The sequence below is a fragment of the Macadamia integrifolia genome, unplaced genomic scaffold (genome assembly GCF_013358625.1).
Source record: "Macadamia integrifolia cultivar HAES 741 unplaced genomic scaffold, SCU_Mint_v3 scaffold46, whole genome shotgun sequence".
Classification (NCBI taxonomy): Eukaryota; Viridiplantae; Streptophyta; class Magnoliopsida; order Proteales; family Proteaceae; genus Macadamia; species Macadamia integrifolia.
In genome coordinates this window covers 637,049-654,291 of record NW_024870459.1, presented here as the reverse complement: position 1 = coordinate 654,291, position 17,243 = coordinate 637,049, and the positions used below count along the sequence as shown (strand labels likewise).

Here is a 17,243-nt window from a genome sequence, read left to right as displayed (position 1 = left end):
ACAGAGGAAAAAAGCACACTTCGTACAAAAAACCAGTGAATACAAAACAGAAGACACAGAATGAGCTCTCCACTTTAAGCTCAAGAGAAAATATAGAGACCAACCAAAGAGAGGGGGCGGGAGGGGCAACAGATCACATACCTCAGTGTCTAAAGTCAAAACATCCAAAGGAATGCTAGACATTGTAGTGTTAAGATGTCCTGAGGTATCTTGGTTTCATCTTTGTAATTAGTCATGATACGGTTGTGATATGTGTTTAGTCATATAGTCTAGTTACTCTTTCATTGTTTATTTAATTCCTCCCCTTGTATTGCTTGTAATTAGACATCTAATAGCTGACATTATAAATAAAGCAAGAGGGCCACTGTGGACACACCGAATCTTTTAGATTTCTCTCTTTTTCTCCATTCTATCACTGGTACCGGTTTCAGGTCCTGGTTTCGCTACATGTAAGATTCAGAAAGTACCTTAAAGAAACCTCAGCAAAGAGGGTTACACTAAACTGTTTCATCCATATCATTCAAAATGGAGACATTATTCCATTTTAGAAGACAACAGATGTAAAGATGTATATAGGTGGTTCTAGTTTACACAATTTCACACCCGCACTTTGGCTGCAGCTTCCTTGATTTGATCAATAGTGAATACACCAAAGAATTCATCATCTGTGACTGAATTTATCACTGCAAGTGCAACATCATCAACACTAACAGGTGGCGCCAAGAGAAGATCGGATGCTGGAAGAGAGCTCAATGGTTTTGTAAAGTTTTCAGTTGCACGAAGAAACCTCTCCAGTGGTTCCCCAATGAGATCAAGTGGGATCTCAAAGCCATCAACTTTCCGTTTCCCATATATGAAACCTGGTCTTAACACCACACCTGGAAATTTTCGATTCAAGAAAAAATGGCAACATACACCAAAAACCCAAAATTGAAGCAATGAAGATGATTTGAAATGCCAACTTCAGCGTGGATGGACGCAGCCGATTTAAAATAGATTATCGTGATTTTATTCAATTGACAATGACTCAATGAGAATATGTTGGTGAAACAGCTCGGTGATTCCATGCTGGAGATCACCATAGCAATAAATCACATGATCCTAATCACAGTAGAATTTTTGGGCTTGCTATATTTGTCCACTATCAAGAAAAATAGAAAATGCCTTGGCAGTCTTCTAGGCCCCAAATAAGCCCCACCAAGGCTGGCTTAGCCTATTATTCTATTATTTGCAGCAGAAATCTCTACAAGTCTGACCCACTGAATGGTGTTTCCCAACCCCATGTTTGTGTTCCATGCACACCAGTAAGCCATTATAAGATTGTACTTACAGTAATTCTCAAGAATCAAGGATAAAGGATTGAGGAATCAGTCATATTACCTGAGTATGGGTATTTGGAAAGAACCTCTGATTCTGCTTTCCTCTTTCCGGTGAAGTATCCAGAGGAAAGTAGAAATGAAGGTAGATTATAATCGTGAACAGAGATCAAGATAAATTTGGGAACTCCTACATGGAAAAGAGAGTAAATATAATACATGATGTTTATCAAGCATAGCATGAGAAAAAATAAAATGGCCAATTGATACTGCCAAGTAGACCTAGAAATGACAATGAAAAATCAAATATATAGCATATCATTCTCAACAAGATGAGCCCTGCTCTTACAATCAATGGACACAATGATCATGAAAGTGAGGGGGAAAGGCTGTTTCTCTCTGTCTCTTCACAAATATTTGGGAATTTCTTCAGTCAACTTTCTCAGTTTTCTTAATATAAGCCTCATTTCCCAACCCACATAAAGCACCCTCACAGACAAACAAATCCATGAAAACTTTGATTGCAGCACATAGATTTCTGATGAAAGCAGCAGAAAAAAGCAAGAAGACAAGGTAAAAACAGAACTACCGAGTTTGAACGCCTATACATAGTTATGAAGTGCAAGTATAGAGACTGGTTACAAGTATGGATATAATGGAGAATTCTTCTTTGTTACTACGAACACTAAAAGAAAAATATATTCTTCTCCAGAAATCTGGTCATAGATTGAATAAATAGATATCTCAGATTCTTCAGAATTAATTTCTTTTAAAAGTTTCCAAATCAGAAGTACTAAGAGGAGACTTCTCAAAAATAATAATTGGAGGTGCCCAAGGAATATGCAAGAAAATCAATTATCATCCACAAAGAAAAGAGTTAAACAACAGTTTTGTCCGATAGAAAAAGGAAAAGAAAGAGGAGAAAAAAGACAACTGTTCTATGGAAAGGAATAAGAGCATAAGACTCCATTAACATTAATCCCTTGGTTCACAAGAGGATGGAAACTGGGAATTTCCTTACCAAATTCCTTTGCAACACCCACTGCCAAAATGTTAGCCTCTCCATTTATCCTTATCATTTGCTCCTCGTTACCAAAGCCCCCCAGAGTTGAAACAACTGCAGTAGCCCCAACCAGTATTTCATCCCAATTCACATAGAAAACATCTCCTGCATAAATAGCACATGATTTAGACAATTCAAGTCAAAACAACCAATATAAATGTGAAAAACTAAATATATCAAATCGGATCTGCATACCATCACTCAGCAAACATGAGCATGAAATTTGGAGGTGGGGAGAAGGAGAAAAAAGAATCACCACCAATTAGCTCTAAATTAAATATTGATTGAAGCTCCCTTCAGAACCCTGTCTCTGTGGGCATTGGAGGTGAGTTTAGGAATGAAGATGTTGGTTTTGTCAGGTACTGAGGTCCTCTTGAATTTACTGATTCAGTCCTCCTGACCTTAAGATGGTCATTCAAGGCACTCAATTAACTATTTCTAATGATTGAATGGACATCATTGTTGATGGGGATCCCAAATCCATGATCATTTGGTTGCAGGAGAAGTATGGCAGCCATGGAGGTACATCCACCTCATTCGGGAAGCAAGGTTTTTATTGGTGCAAAGTAATTTCTCTCTCTTGGAGGCTTCAATCAGTAAACTCTTGCGGATGAGCTTGCTACGGGTGGGGCAAACAGGGACATCTTGTACACTGGAACGTTTCCTATCATGTAGTTCCTTCTCTCCCCCCTCCCCCCCCCCCCCCCCCCCCTTCTTCTCATTTTCTTCTGGCTTCCCAACGGCTTCTCCTTTAGGTTGCTTGATTTTGCTGTTGCATTATATCTCTGAAGTGTACTCTCTCTTTCAATAAAATTTCTTATCTACTGACAAAAAAATAAAAAAACACTGAAAGGATTTGAGAGAAATCCAACAGATTGCAGTTGGAAACTAGACCCTTCATTGACGTAGTACAAATCCAAGGGGATTTGAAACTGTGAGTTTAGGCTGGCAGAAGCTTATGAAACAGTAAATAAAATTCGACTCAAACAAACTACCACCAACAGTTTTCAAGATCAACTACTCTGAGGAACTTTAAAACCAATTGGTTTAGATAATTCAGTAGATTAAAATTTTAATTTCCAGTAGCAATCTAAACAATAATATGTAATCAAGCAAGGGCACAACATAAACATGATAAAAAACAGCAGCAGTAAAGAATAGTCACACCAATCATACAACTGAAATGGGATCAGCTCACAGAACCTTGATCAATTAGGAAATAATTAGAAACCGTAGAAATCCTGTAGGCCCTCGCATGATCTTCTACAAAGCAGAAGAACAGAGCTGAAGCCGCATTTCTTCTTCTTTTCTTTTTTTTTTTTTTTTTTTTTTTGGGGGGTGGTGGGCGAATAAGCAGCATAGATTTTAGCTAAATTAGTCGAAATGACAAGTATTTTCTTCAATTTGTAACGGTAGAACCGTCTTTAGACCAAGCAGGCAGTCAAGCACTCATTAGCCAGGTGCTAGAGTAACAGGATGCAACTAGATCTACACCAACTACCACTTCATGGAAGAGAAGTATGACTAAGCTCTAGGGATCAGGGCCTCCTTTAGTGCAAAAACAATTGGTGAATCGAAAACTGCCACCTTTTCTTCAGTTAAGAAGTAATAGATCACTCCAAAATCAGATATTGCACTGTGACAATTTCCCAATATTATATTTACGAGTTTACACATTTATCGAACTGAAATATCATAAACCAACAAGTCAATCCATCAAGGGTTTATCTTGAAGTCAACATTAAAGAACAGGTACATGCCTGCTATCCATGTGACCTGGTCAACCCAGGAATTGGAGGAAGAAGGCCGCCCTGACCTGTAATTAATGCAAAAAGTTTCAGATCCTCAATTGTCTAGCATGAATAGTAGATATGAATATAATTGAGACACAGATAAGTTTCTCAACCAAAATAACTAGAGCCATCGACATATCAGATACTCCATTTCAATCTGAATATATATCTATCTTATAATGTGGATCCTTCTATAATCAAACTGAATCAAGATCCAGCCCATTCCAATCCGGTTACATAATTATTGTTGATTTTGTTGCTTATTTATTTATACAATTATCATTATAAATAGTATTTATTTAATAATGATAATAATTATTATTATCATTACTAAGGTCATCATCATCGTCATTATAATTGTAAGGGTGAAAGTTTTCTTAATGGCCATCAAGATAAGCTTAGGGCCCACATGTGGAGGGCCATGTGGAGGGCTCAGCACAGCAAATCAACTATTGAATAGGCTGTATACCCTGTGGATTATCCATTTTTCGAATTTGGGGTCCCATCTATAATATCTGACACATTTTTTAAGCTTTTACCCTTGCATTTTCGACAGTGGAATAAGGCATAGCTGAGTATTCCAACCAGTTTCCAGAGCCCTATATCTCCACGTGGAAAAATGCACTCGGGCTGAAATTTACCACATAAATAGATGGTGGCACAGAAAACAAGTAAGAGAAAATTGCAGCGCCAACTAAGCTGCTATGTGAACATTACGGCCATGGTCATCAAGAAAAACTCATCTTGACTGAACCATGTAAGGGACATTTTCAGTAGAAGATAAAGGAGAGAAGAATGAGAGAAGAGAATATTGTCTTGTCAGAGTGACAGAGGCCAATCAAGAAGAATTACAAGTAAGGCATGCTAGCTAAAGCTCACTCAAGGTCTTATCTAGCATGTGCTACATGTGGAACATGTGGTACAATGAATCTGGACACATTACAAGAAAAGAGAAATAAACCGAACCGGACCATATCTCAACATTCCCCCTCAAGTTGATGCATAGATATCACACATGCCCAACTTAAATATTAAAAGATGAAAGGATTCAGCACATAGACCCTTGGTAAAAACATCTGCCAGCTGGTTTTCTGTGGTAACAAACGGAGTGCAGTCAGCCCATCTTCAAACTTTTCTTGGATGAAGCGCCAATCAATTTCAACATGCTTGGTCCTATCATGTTGGAGAAGATTATGGGCTATACTGATTGCGGCCTTGATGTCGCAATAGAGCCTCATAGGTCCCTCATGAGTCAACTTCAGTTTATGTGTCAGCTTCAGATCACTGAGAAGCTTTTTTAACAAATGAGCTGACAAACAACTTGTGCCATTGATCCATATTCAGCCTCAAAACTGGATCTATAGAGACTATAGGTTGTTTCTGGCTTCACCAGGTGACAAGATTTCCCCCAAGAAAGGTACAGTAACCGGAGGTAGAACGCCTGTCATCAATGTAACTGGCCCAGTCTGCATCAGTAAAGGATTTCACTTCAGGCTTCCATTGTTTGAGAATACGAAACACTTTCTTGGTGCTGATTTTAGGTACCAGAGAATTACGTATACTGCTTCAAGATGAACAATCCTTGGGTCATGAAGGAGACAGCCCACAGCATAAGCAATGTCAGGCCTTGTGTGAGATAGATATATGAGTCTTCCTACAAGGCATTGATATCATTCTTTCTCTATAGACTCACCTGCAGTACTGCTGAGCTGATGATTAACCTTAATGGGTGATTCAGCCGGCTTACAGACAAGCATCCCAGGCTCTTCAAGAAGATCTAAGACATACTTCTATTGAGAAATGAAGATCCCTTTCTTGGATCGGGCTACTTCAATTCCCAAGAAATATTTCAGGTGTGCTACATCCTGTCTCTACTGTAATAATGGGTTTTATAGAAAGTGTCAATTGCCAAATGGAACCTAAAGGGTTTAATGGCCTTTGTAATTCTCTAGAACTTTCTCTCCGTTATTATAAATAAAGAGGGATGGTGTCATATTTGACATAAGTCATTACCCCATCCAACATGGTATCAGAGCCACAAGATCTAAAACCCTAAGGGCTCTCTCTCTCGTGGTGGGAGCTTCTTAACCACAAAGAGGGTTTTTAGCCTCTATCCAACCTTCCCCTAGGATCTCACGCTCTCTTCTACAATGATCTGAGAGAGCCAGACCCTTTTTCATCAATTTTTCAATGTTTTTTCCCCTGAAATTGATTTTTTTTTGTGCCAAGATGCTTTTTCCCTACTCAAAACTCCGAACCTCTTGATGTTTGTTGCAATTGGTGCTTCTTATCCTTGTAGTGGTATGTACCAACATCTTTCCGTTTGAGGTTAAAAACGATTTCTCAGGGTTTTTATCCTTTATCAGTTTTTAGGTTTTCTAGCTTTTCTAATTTTTTTGTGCTTTCTCTATCTCCGGCTAGTGTCTCTTCACAGCCCCTTGAGTAGCAACCATGTCTACCAGTTCATCTGCTTTCACTAAAGGAGACACCACGATCTGCTTTCACTGAAGGAGACACCACGACTCTTCCTATCTTTCCGCCTTGTGCTATCAAGCTTGCTAGCACAAACTACCTTAAGTGGTCTCGCACGGTTTGCATCTTCATCAAGTTCTGTGGCTATTACGGGTACCTCACTGGAACCTCAAAGCTTCCAACAACCGATCCTGATATTGACAAGTGGGAGTGTGCCAACTCTCTGGTTGTGGCATTCCTTGTCAACTCCATGTTGCCACACCTTCCACGTGGCTATCTACTCATTGACTCCGCTGCGAAGATCTGGAAGTCTGTCCTGGATATCTATTCTCAGGTGGGGAATGATGCTCATATCTTTGAGCTTTGCCAAAAGGTTCGCGATCTGAGGTAAAGAGGGCTCACTCTATCACATTACTACTATGAGTTGCAGACACTATAAACTGAGCTAGACTTCTACAAGGAGTATACTCCTTCCACCCCTGCAGATGTCACCAGTTTTCAGAAGTGAGGACAAGATCCGGGTATATGACTTTTTGGCAAGTCTAAATGTGGAGTTTGATCAGTTGCGGTCCCAGGTTTTGAATCATGATCCCTTTCCTACTTTGGATCAAGCCTATGCTGCAATCCAACTTGAGGACAGCCGATGTACCACCATACTTCCACAACCTGCTGCCACTCTTATTGAGAGATATGCACATGTTTTTGGTACTCAATCCCTTAGTGCAACCACACAGTCTGGTGACTCCTCTACTAGGACTCCAGTGAAGTGCGATTACTGTGGAAGGAGAGTCACACCAAGGAGCACTACTGAAAGCTTCATGGCCGTCATTCTGATACGTCTGACAAAGAGCTAGGGAAAGGTCATGATGGTACTCCTGGGAAGGCCAACCATACTGAGAAGAGCCCTGACTCTGACTCTGATCGTCACACCTTAGCAGCCTCGCTATCATTTGATGAGCTTACTACCCTCCGGCACCTTTTGACACGCCCTGACTCTCCTGCACCAGCCACTGCAAGCTTTGCTCATTCCACCCCCTTCTGGGTCAAGTATCTCCTTCTGTGGCCATACTATGTTTGTCCCTTCTACCCCTTAGATTATAGACTCTAGGGCTTCTGATCATATGATAGGCCGCTTGCATTTTTTCTCACAGTACACTACCTTCCTTGGTTATAGTAAAGCCAAGTTGGATAATGGGACTAATTCCACTATTCTGGGAAAGGGCTCTATTAGTTGTACCCCTTCTTTATTCCTTTCTACTGTATGGCATGTTCCTTCTTTTTCCACTAACCTTTTGTCCATTAATAGTCTTACTTCCAGTCTTAATTGCAAAGTCACATTTTTCCCGTCTCATTGTGTTTTTTAGGATCTGGTGACAGGGGCAACGATTGGCTCTGGTAGGGTGCGTGGTGGTCTGTATCTGCTTGATGATGACTCAGCATTGGTCTTTGTTCAGGCTCTTCAAACATCTTCTACGTCACCTCCCATCTCTAAGTTACTATAGAGGCATCGTCAGTTGGGACATCCTCATTTGGGAATTTTAGCTAGGGTTTTTCCTTCTTTTAAAAATTGTAATTTGCGTCATTTTTTTGTGAGGCATGTGTTTTAGCCAGACAAACTCAGATCACTAATTCTGTTTCTAGAAATAAAAGTGACACTCCTTTTTCATTGATTCATTCTAATATTTAGGGTCCATCCCGCTATGTATCTGTCAATGGTTATCGGTTGTCTGTCTCTTTTATTGATTGTCATTCTCAGACCACTAGGGTTTATATGATGCGAACCAAAGACGAGAGCTTTTACTGTTTTTAACAGTATCACCATATAATTCAAACTCGGTTCGAGGCTACCATTAAGATCCTTTGAAGAGACAATGGCCGTGAATACTTCGAAGGGTCCTTTCAGGCTTACCTTTCCGATCATAGGATGATCCATCAGACTAGTTGTGTGGATACTCCAGCTCAGAATGGGATTGCTGATCGGAAGAATCGCCTCCTTTGTGAGGTAGCACGCTCACTTATATTTAAGATGCATGTTCCTCCCCAGTACTGAAGTAATCCAATTCTAACTACTGCCTTTCTTAATAACCAAATACCTTCTCGGGTCCATTCCTTCCGCTCCCCTCTAGATCTTCTCTTAGGTTCCGCTGCTTTTCCTATTCCTCCTAAGGTATTCGGAAGTGTTTTCAATGTTTGCGATCATCCTCCTTATGGAAAGTTTAATCCTCGTGATCTCCAGTGCATTTTTCTGGGGTATGCTTCTACTCAGAAAGGCTATCAATGTTTTCATCCTCCCACTCGACGTTGGTTTGTGACTATGGATGTTGTCTTTCACAAATTTGCGTCATACTACACTACGACACTCAGGGGGAGTCTCCTTCCTTGTGGAAGATGTGCCGCCTCTTAAACTTGTTATCCCTGCCAGAATCCCGTTTCAAGGGGGAGAGTGACACTCCTACTTCGCCTCGGCCAAAAAACCTGTTTATAGTCGCAGACAGCAAAGTCAGACCACTACACATCCAGCATCTACCCAACCATGCCATTTGTCTTCTCTCGAGCCTGATCTTATCCCCTTGGACTCTGGTAGTTCTTTTTCTATTGATCCATCCCTTGAGCTACCTATTGCTATTCGTAAAGGCACTAGGTCTTGTACTTTACATCCTATTGCTAAAATTGTTTCTTATGACTCACTTTCTCCTTCCTATTATAGTTTTATGTCTTCTCTTTCCTCTGTGTCCATTCCCCATACCTGGGAAGCAGCGAGTGCAGACTCATAATGGCAGGCAGCTATGGTTGAAGAGATGCATGCACTGAAGAAGAATGACACACAGGATGTTGCGTCTCCCTCACAAAAGAAGATAGTTGGGTGCAAAAGGGTCTTCATATTAAAATAGAAGGCTGATGGTATAATGGATTGGTACAAGGCCAGACTTGTTCCCTAGGGCTTCACTCAGACTTATGGGATGGACTACCAGGAGACTTTTTCTCCAATTGGTAAGAATAACACAATTCATGTTATCTTAGTTTGTGCCGCCAATTTAGATTGGGATCTCTAGTAGCTAGATGTGAAGATGCCTTCCTTTATAGGGAACTTGAGGAGGAAGTGTATGGACATCTTTCCTAGGTTCACTTGCTCCAAACCCAAGGGAAGGTATACAAGATGAAGCGTGCATTGAATAGGCGGAACCAACCCCCTCATGCTTGGTTTCGGGTGTTTCCATAATGCTATGATTGCTACAGGCTACTCTCAAAGCAAAGTCGACCACATTATGTTCATCAAGAGATCTAGAGGGAAGATTGCTATCCTAATAGTCTATATAGATGATATTGTTGTTACTGGTGATGATCTGGCAGAAATCTCTCACCTCAAGAGATACTTAAGTGAGGAATTCGAGATCAAAGATTTAAGACAGCTTTGTTACTTCCTTGGCATTGAAGTTGTTAGGTCTTCTCATGGGATCTACTTGTCTCAACGGAAGTATGCGCTTGATCTTGTTTCTGAGACAGGTATGTTAGGGTGTAGGTTGGCAAACACTCGTATTGAAGCTAATGGTCACCTGAATAGCAAGGAAGGTGATCCTAAGGATAAAGGGAGATATCAGAGATTAGTGGGATGTTTGATCTATTTTTCTCATACATGCCCTGACATAGCATTTGCCGTCAACCTGGTTATTCAGTACATACATGATCCCTACTCAACTCACATGAAAGTTGTGTTGCGTATTCTTCAGTACTTGAAATCTACCCCAAGATGCAGCATCCTTTTTTTCTCCTCGTGATCACCTTATGGTGGAGGCATTCACAGAAGCTGATTGGGCAGGTTCCCCTAATAACTGTAGGTCTACTACTGGTTATTGCACCTTTGTTGGTGGTAACCTTGTTACATGGCGAAGCAAGAAGCAAATCGTGGTCACCCGTTCAAGTGTTGAATTAAAGTTTCGTGTTATGGCACATGGCATTCGTGAACTCCTATGGCTTCATAGTCTTCTCATAGATTTGGCTGTCCATGTCACTCTTCCTATGAAGCTCTTTTGTACCAGCAAATCTGCCATTAGCACTGCTCACAACCCCATCCAGCATGATCGAACCAAGCATGTGGAGAACTATCAACACTTCATCAAAGAGAACCTAGATATGTGTCTTATCATTGTGCCTTTTGTTCCTTGTAGTGAACAACTGGTTAATGTATTTTTGTTCCTTTTAGTGAACAATTGGTTGATGTATTTACTAAACGTCTTAATAGTAAGATGTTTCATCCTATTATCTAAAAGCTAGGCATATGTGATATATATGCACCAACTTGAGGGGGAGTGTTGTAATAATGGTTTTAGGGAAAGTGTCAGTTGCCAAATGGACCCTAAGGGGTTTAATGGTTTTTGTAATTCTCTAGAATTTTCTCTCCATTATTATAAATAAAGAGAGCTGGTGTCATATTTGACACAAGTCATTGCCCCATCCAATAGCCCCAAATTCACTTGCCAGCTAACTTTTAGAGAGGAGATAATGTACTACTAAATTTGAAAAAATCAAAATAGTAGCCAGTTGATAAGTATCTATACTCAAAAGATGGTCTAGATGCAAATAATGAAGACTAGGAGTGAAATAAGACAACAACTATGGAAGAAAAACAAAACAATAACCGTGAGGGGCAAAACAGTAACTATCAAAACATAAAATAGTAACTTTTTCTAAATCATAAAAGGGAAGACAAGAATTGGTATTTTGCAAACATCTAAAGATCAAGCCATCAAAAACAGCCCAAATTTGAATCGATCTCCAAATTAGGGTTCTTGAATGCCTAATCAAAATATAAGTTTGATCGGATGGCTGAATTGCTTAATCCAAAAAAACATATGCCATCCAACCTTCTAGATGACTTGAGGAAATTCGAAGAAAACTTAAAAAATACTTACTTCTTATTGGATGAAGAAGATAATGAAAGAATAAAAAGAAATTTCAGATTCAAGAACAAATCAGAAAAATAAAACAGAAAATAGAGAATAAGAGAGAGAACGGGGTAGGGGAATGGCTATCTCAGCTATTCAATAAATTCTCTCAGAATTTTGGGAGCGCAAAGCTGCAATTTCATTCACAAATTCGTGTACAATACAGTAAATCCTTACAAAATTATATAAAAGACACAAAACAGACTCTAAACACTAAAAAAGAAAGGCCTAACCTAATCCTTAACTAATTGGGAAACCTAAATTAACTAGGAAACTGAAACAATAAAGAAATTAGACTCAAAACAAGACTCTAACTAAACTCATGAATTAATCTCGTTGTCCTGCTTTGTACCCATATTTTAAACCAATTAAAGTGAAAGGCTTATTTCCAATAAAATAAGCCCATTGAAAGGCTTATTTCCAATAAAATAAGCCCATTAAGTGACTAATCTACATCAGAAGATTTATGCTTCATCATCACCGGTGATCACTATATCATCCATATAAACAATAAGAACTATGACCTTGCCCCTATTTATGTTTGACAAATAGGGTGTGATCCGTATTACTCTATTTGAACCTGAACTTTAGCATGGCCATTGTGCATCGCTTGAATACCCTTCCTGGATTATCGATTCAAGGGCCATTGACCATATAACTAGCTCTTTTAAACATTTTGATGTTTACTCCCCTCTGTCACGTAACTAAAAGGTTCGGGTAGTAGATAGGTCTGTTTCCTCTTGGAAAGGGTTTCATCTCACCTAGTCCATTATTATCTTTGTCCTTTGTATTGCATGTCCCAAAATTCTCTACTAATCTTCTTTCCATTAGTAGCATTACTAGGGATCTTCATTTACAAAGTAACATTCTTTCCCCCTCATTGACTCTTTTAGGACTTGGTAATGAAACGTACGATTGGTGGTAAGGTGGTGGTTGGTTTGTATCTGCTTGATCGGTCTCCTATAGCATTGAGTTCTCAGAACACTATCTGGATGCATCTACTTTCGATTTGACTGAGCTCTACCCGTGGCATCCTCGTCTAGGTCACCCTCCATTAGGAATTTTAGCAAAGTTATTTCCTAATTTATTTAGAAGGTGTAATACAAACAATTTCTTTTATAATGCTTGCATTTTTTGGCAAGCAAACTAGACCCGTTTATCCCATTTCAAATAATAGAAGTTTAATTCCCTTTGCTTTAATTCATTCTTATGTGTGGTGAGGGGACCCTACCTTCAAGTTTCTATTACTAGACACCGCTGGTTTGTGAACTTTATTGATTTCTTTAGTCGTACTAGTTAGGTATATTCAAGGATTAAAGTATCGGTATCGGTCGTCGTATCGGTCGGTCAAAATTAAGATACGTATCGGAGGGTATCGTATCTATCAGAGATACGCTAAGATACGCTAAAGATACGCACATAAATGGATAGGAAACACTTTTTTATACACATTTGCATAAAAAAATAGTTAAAAAAAGTTATATATAACATGTATTATGCATAAACAGTAAATTGAGAGTATCGCACTAAGAATCCAAGGTTTGTAATTGTCCCATAAATGTAAAATCCTTGTTCCCAACCTTGATTTCCACTTTAGTTAGAGAGAAAAATGGTTGGCAGCAACTTTGGAATAAAAACACCTCAAAAAATTATGTTTTTCTAAAAAATTACCCATTTTGGCCATTTTATGACCGTATCGGTACGTATCGGTGTGTATCGGTCGATACATACCGATACGCACCGATACGTATCGATACATACCGATACGTATCGATACATACCGAAACGTACATTTCACTTCAATTTTGATTTTTTCATAGAGTATCGGTACGTATCGGTGAGTATCGATGCGTATCGGTGGTGTATCGGTGAGTATCGGTGCGTATCGTAGGATACGTATCGATACATAAGGGTTTTAAAATTTTCATGATACGTATCGGTATGTATCGTGCCGATGCCTACCGATACGGATACGTATCGGCCGATACGGCACGATACGCACCGATACTTAAAACCATGGGTATATTTGTTGTGCCAGAAGAGCAATGTGTTCCTTTGTTTTCAACAATTCCATAATATAGTCAAGATACAGTTTTATGCTACGGTCTGGATACTTCGCAGTCATGATGGCTTTGAATTTACTGATGGTTGAATTCCAAGTGTACTTGGTTGATCAAGCGATAATCCATCAAACCAGTTGCGTGGACACCGCTACTCAGAATGGAGTTGCAGAGAGGAAGAATCGCTACCTGTCAGAGGTGGCCAGGTGCTTTGTGTTTGAGACCCATGTTCCGCCACAATACTAGATTTGATGTTGTACTTTCGGCATCTTACCTCATCAAATGGCTTCCCTCTCGCGTCATGGCATCTCGTTGCCTATTGAGGTTCTGACAAGTTCTACATCCTTTATTATGCCTCCCAAAGTGTATGGGTGTGTTGCCTTTGCACGGTACCATCAACAACGTAGGATGTTTGACCCCCGTGGACTCCGTTGTTCTTCTTTAGCTACTCTCCTACCTAAAAGGGGTGTATCATTGTTACCATCCTCCTACGAGGAAGTTCTACTTAACCATGGATGTTGTGTTCCATGAATCTGCTGCCTATTATCTTGCACCTCTTAAAGGGGGGAATCTCCAAGAGTGAAAGATGTGCCATCAATTGATCCATTGGAAATACTGGACGATGTGTATTTGGAAGACGAGATTCCGAGTCAAGAACAACGGGGACCAGCTAATTCTGCCCAGGGGAAGCAGGGACCACCTATTTTCGCCCAGGGGGAGCCAAACATTTCCAGCCAGGGGGAAAAGGGGCCCAATTCTGCCCAGCGGGAGTAGAAGTCGGCTAAGCCTGTTTAGGTGTATAATCATTGACGCCATAAGCAAAATTACCACCACTACATCATGCCAGTCGCATGTTCCAGAATCAATTCCTACTACTAGTGAGCATCTTCCTTCTTATCATCTTTTAATTTACCAATGGCTATTCGTATCTCTCAGAGGGAATGTACTAAACATCTCATCTCTAATGTTGTTTCCTATGAACGTTCGTCCCCTTCTTTTTACTCCTTTGTTTCCTCCTTGTCGTCTGTTTCTGTTCCTCATAACTGGCAATAATCTCTGATTGATCAAAAGTGGAAAGAAGCAATGCATGAGGAAATAAGAGCTCTTGAGAAGAACAATACTTGGGAGCTAGTTCACCTTCCTCCAAGGAAGAAAACAGTTGGATGCATAGATCTTTACGGTGAAACAGTCTGCTGATGGATCTGTAGACAGGTATAAGACTCGACTAATTGCAATAGGGTTCACTTAGACATATGGCATAAACTACTCGGAAACCTTTGCACCAGCAGCCAAGATGAACACTGTACGAGTTATCATATCATGTGCTGTCAATCATGGTTGGGATCTATAACAGCCTGATGTGACAAATGCCTTTTTTTACAGTGAACTAGAGGATGAGGTATATATGGATGTCCTTAATGATTTTACCACTCAGCAAACTCAAGGCAAGGTCTGCAAGTTAAAACAGGCTTTATATGGGTTGAAGCAGTCCCCATGAGCTTGGTTTGGCCGGTTCCACAGGGCAATGATTGTCATAGGCTACAAACAGAGTAATGTTGATCTACTTTGTTCATCAAGAAGTCAGGGGAACACATTACTATACTTAGTGTATATGGATGACATAGTGATTACTAGCAATGACCCACTGGAAATTGCACATCTCAAATCTTATCTGAGAACAGAGTTCGAGATCAATGACTTGGGGACATAGTTGTCACGTCACCAAGGCAAACCAAGGTGGTGGAGGGTTGTCTAAGCACTTAAGCGAGAAGGCGCCTGCCTTAAGGTGAACAAGGGTTATTTTTTATTTTCCCTATTGTCTAACATTATTTAGTTAGCTATATATACCTTGTATCATAAAAAATAAAGATTAATCAACATCAAGTCATTAAAAATCAACATTTAGCCATTCAAATGAAACCTATAAAAAAATTTACTTAAATGATATTTGGCATAAATAAGTGCCAAAACACAAGGCGGCATGCAGTACAACAAGGCCACTGTCGCCTAGGCCCCAGGCAAACCACTTGGATGCCTAGTCGTCGCCTAGGCGACGCCTTGACAACTATGCTTGGGGAAGATCAGATATTTTTTAGGTATTGAGGTAGCCTATTCAGCTCAAGGTGTCTTTCTTTCCCAACGAAAGTATACTCTTGACCTCCCTTCTGATACAGGGTTATCATAATGTAAGGTTGTTGATATTCCATATGATCTTAATTCTCACCTCAAGGAGAAAGATGGAGAACCAGTCAACAAGGGTAGTTATCAAAGACTAGTTGGGTGTCTCATATATCTCTCCCAAACTCGCCCTGATATAGCATTTTCAGTCAGTCTGGTAAGCCAATATATGGATGATCCATATTCTACTCATTTGGAGGTAGCGTATCGCATTCTAAGATACTTCAAGTCAGCTCTAGGACAAGGGGTTTTCTTCTCTTCTCATGGTTATTTGCGTGTAGAGGCATTCACAGATGCAAATTGGGCTGGCTGCCCAGATGATAGGAGATCTACCTCTGGGTATTGTACCTAGTAGGAGGTAATCTTGTCACATGGCAAAGCAAAAGCAAGCAGTGGTTACAAGATCCAGTGTTAAAGCAGAGTTTCAAGCCATAGCACAAGATAAATGTGAACTATTATGGCTCCAGTGTCTTCTTCAGGATTTATGTCTCTATTAATTTGCCCATACGACTTTATTATGATAACAAGTTTGCTATCAGTATTGCCCATAATCTAGTTCAGCATGACCGTACGAAATATGTCTAGATCGACTGTCATTCCATCAAAGAGAAATTGGAGTTGGGCATCATTGTATTCCATTTGTGCCTTCTGAAGCTCAACTAGCTGATATATTCACTAAGAGTCTAAGTAGTAAATTGTTTAGTCCTATTGTTTAGAAGTTGGGCATGTTTACTATATATGCTCCAAACTTGAGGGGGAGTGTTGTAATAATGGGTTTTATGGGTACTCTAGTGCCCAACCTCAACAGGTCCTTAAGTCCACTAGGGTTTTATGGTCCTTGTAATATTCTAGAATATTCCTTCCTCCATTATAAATAAAGAGGGGCTGGTCTCTATGAGACATAAGCTCAATTCCCAAATCAACAAAAACTCCTACCTAAAATAGCAAACCTACTTAACTTATGACAAGACATAATAGAACTCCCACTTAGCTTAGGACTTAAGCTACTAACTAATTAATGCTTTTGTCCATAAAAAATAACTTAAACTCAAAAAACAAGACTTAACAAATATTAACCAAAGATTCCAACATGGAGTAGGAAGCAACTAAATCAAGAAAAGCATACTAAAAACTATGAGAACCAAGCCCATCAGTAGGCTGGTTCGATCAAAACAGATCAGACCAGATCTAGGATGCTAGGCAGCTGGTTCAAACCTTGGTCTAGGTGATGCCAAACCTACTAGGATGATCTACATCAGCTTTAGCATAGGCTTCTTCTCTTCCTGCTAATATATTATTAGATCTGACCTAATCCATGCCAACAGAAAAATTTTCCTTAACCCCCGATCGGATCAAAGGAGTCAACCACACCTTCCTCTGTCTCATTACCAAAAAAGGTGTTCATTCCATACCTGATT

At 39.8% G+C, this 17,243-nt stretch overlaps 1 protein-coding gene across 2 annotated transcripts in view; it reads right to left on the bottom strand.

The window, feature by feature from the left end:
- Positions 1-348: 348 nt before the first annotated feature.
- LOC122068843 (uncharacterized protein At1g32220, chloroplastic) overlaps positions 349-17,243 on the bottom strand; it is a 37,827-nt gene continuing 20,932 nt past the window's right edge. Inside the window, exons 4-7 of one of the 2 annotated variants that reach the window (XM_042632761.1) lie at positions 4,140-4,195; positions 2,338-2,484; positions 1,381-1,506; positions 349-860 (exon numbers count right to left, since the gene is read on the bottom strand). In XM_042632761.1, the coding sequence (XP_042488695.1) occupies positions 598-860; positions 1,381-1,506; positions 2,338-2,484; positions 4,140-4,195 (592 nt within the window). In that variant the 3' untranslated portion in view covers positions 349-597. Of the gene's footprint in view, positions 879-1,380; positions 1,507-2,337; positions 2,485-4,139; positions 4,196-17,243 lie in introns of both variants that reach the window. The other variant, XM_042632760.1, reaches the window with a different exon arrangement.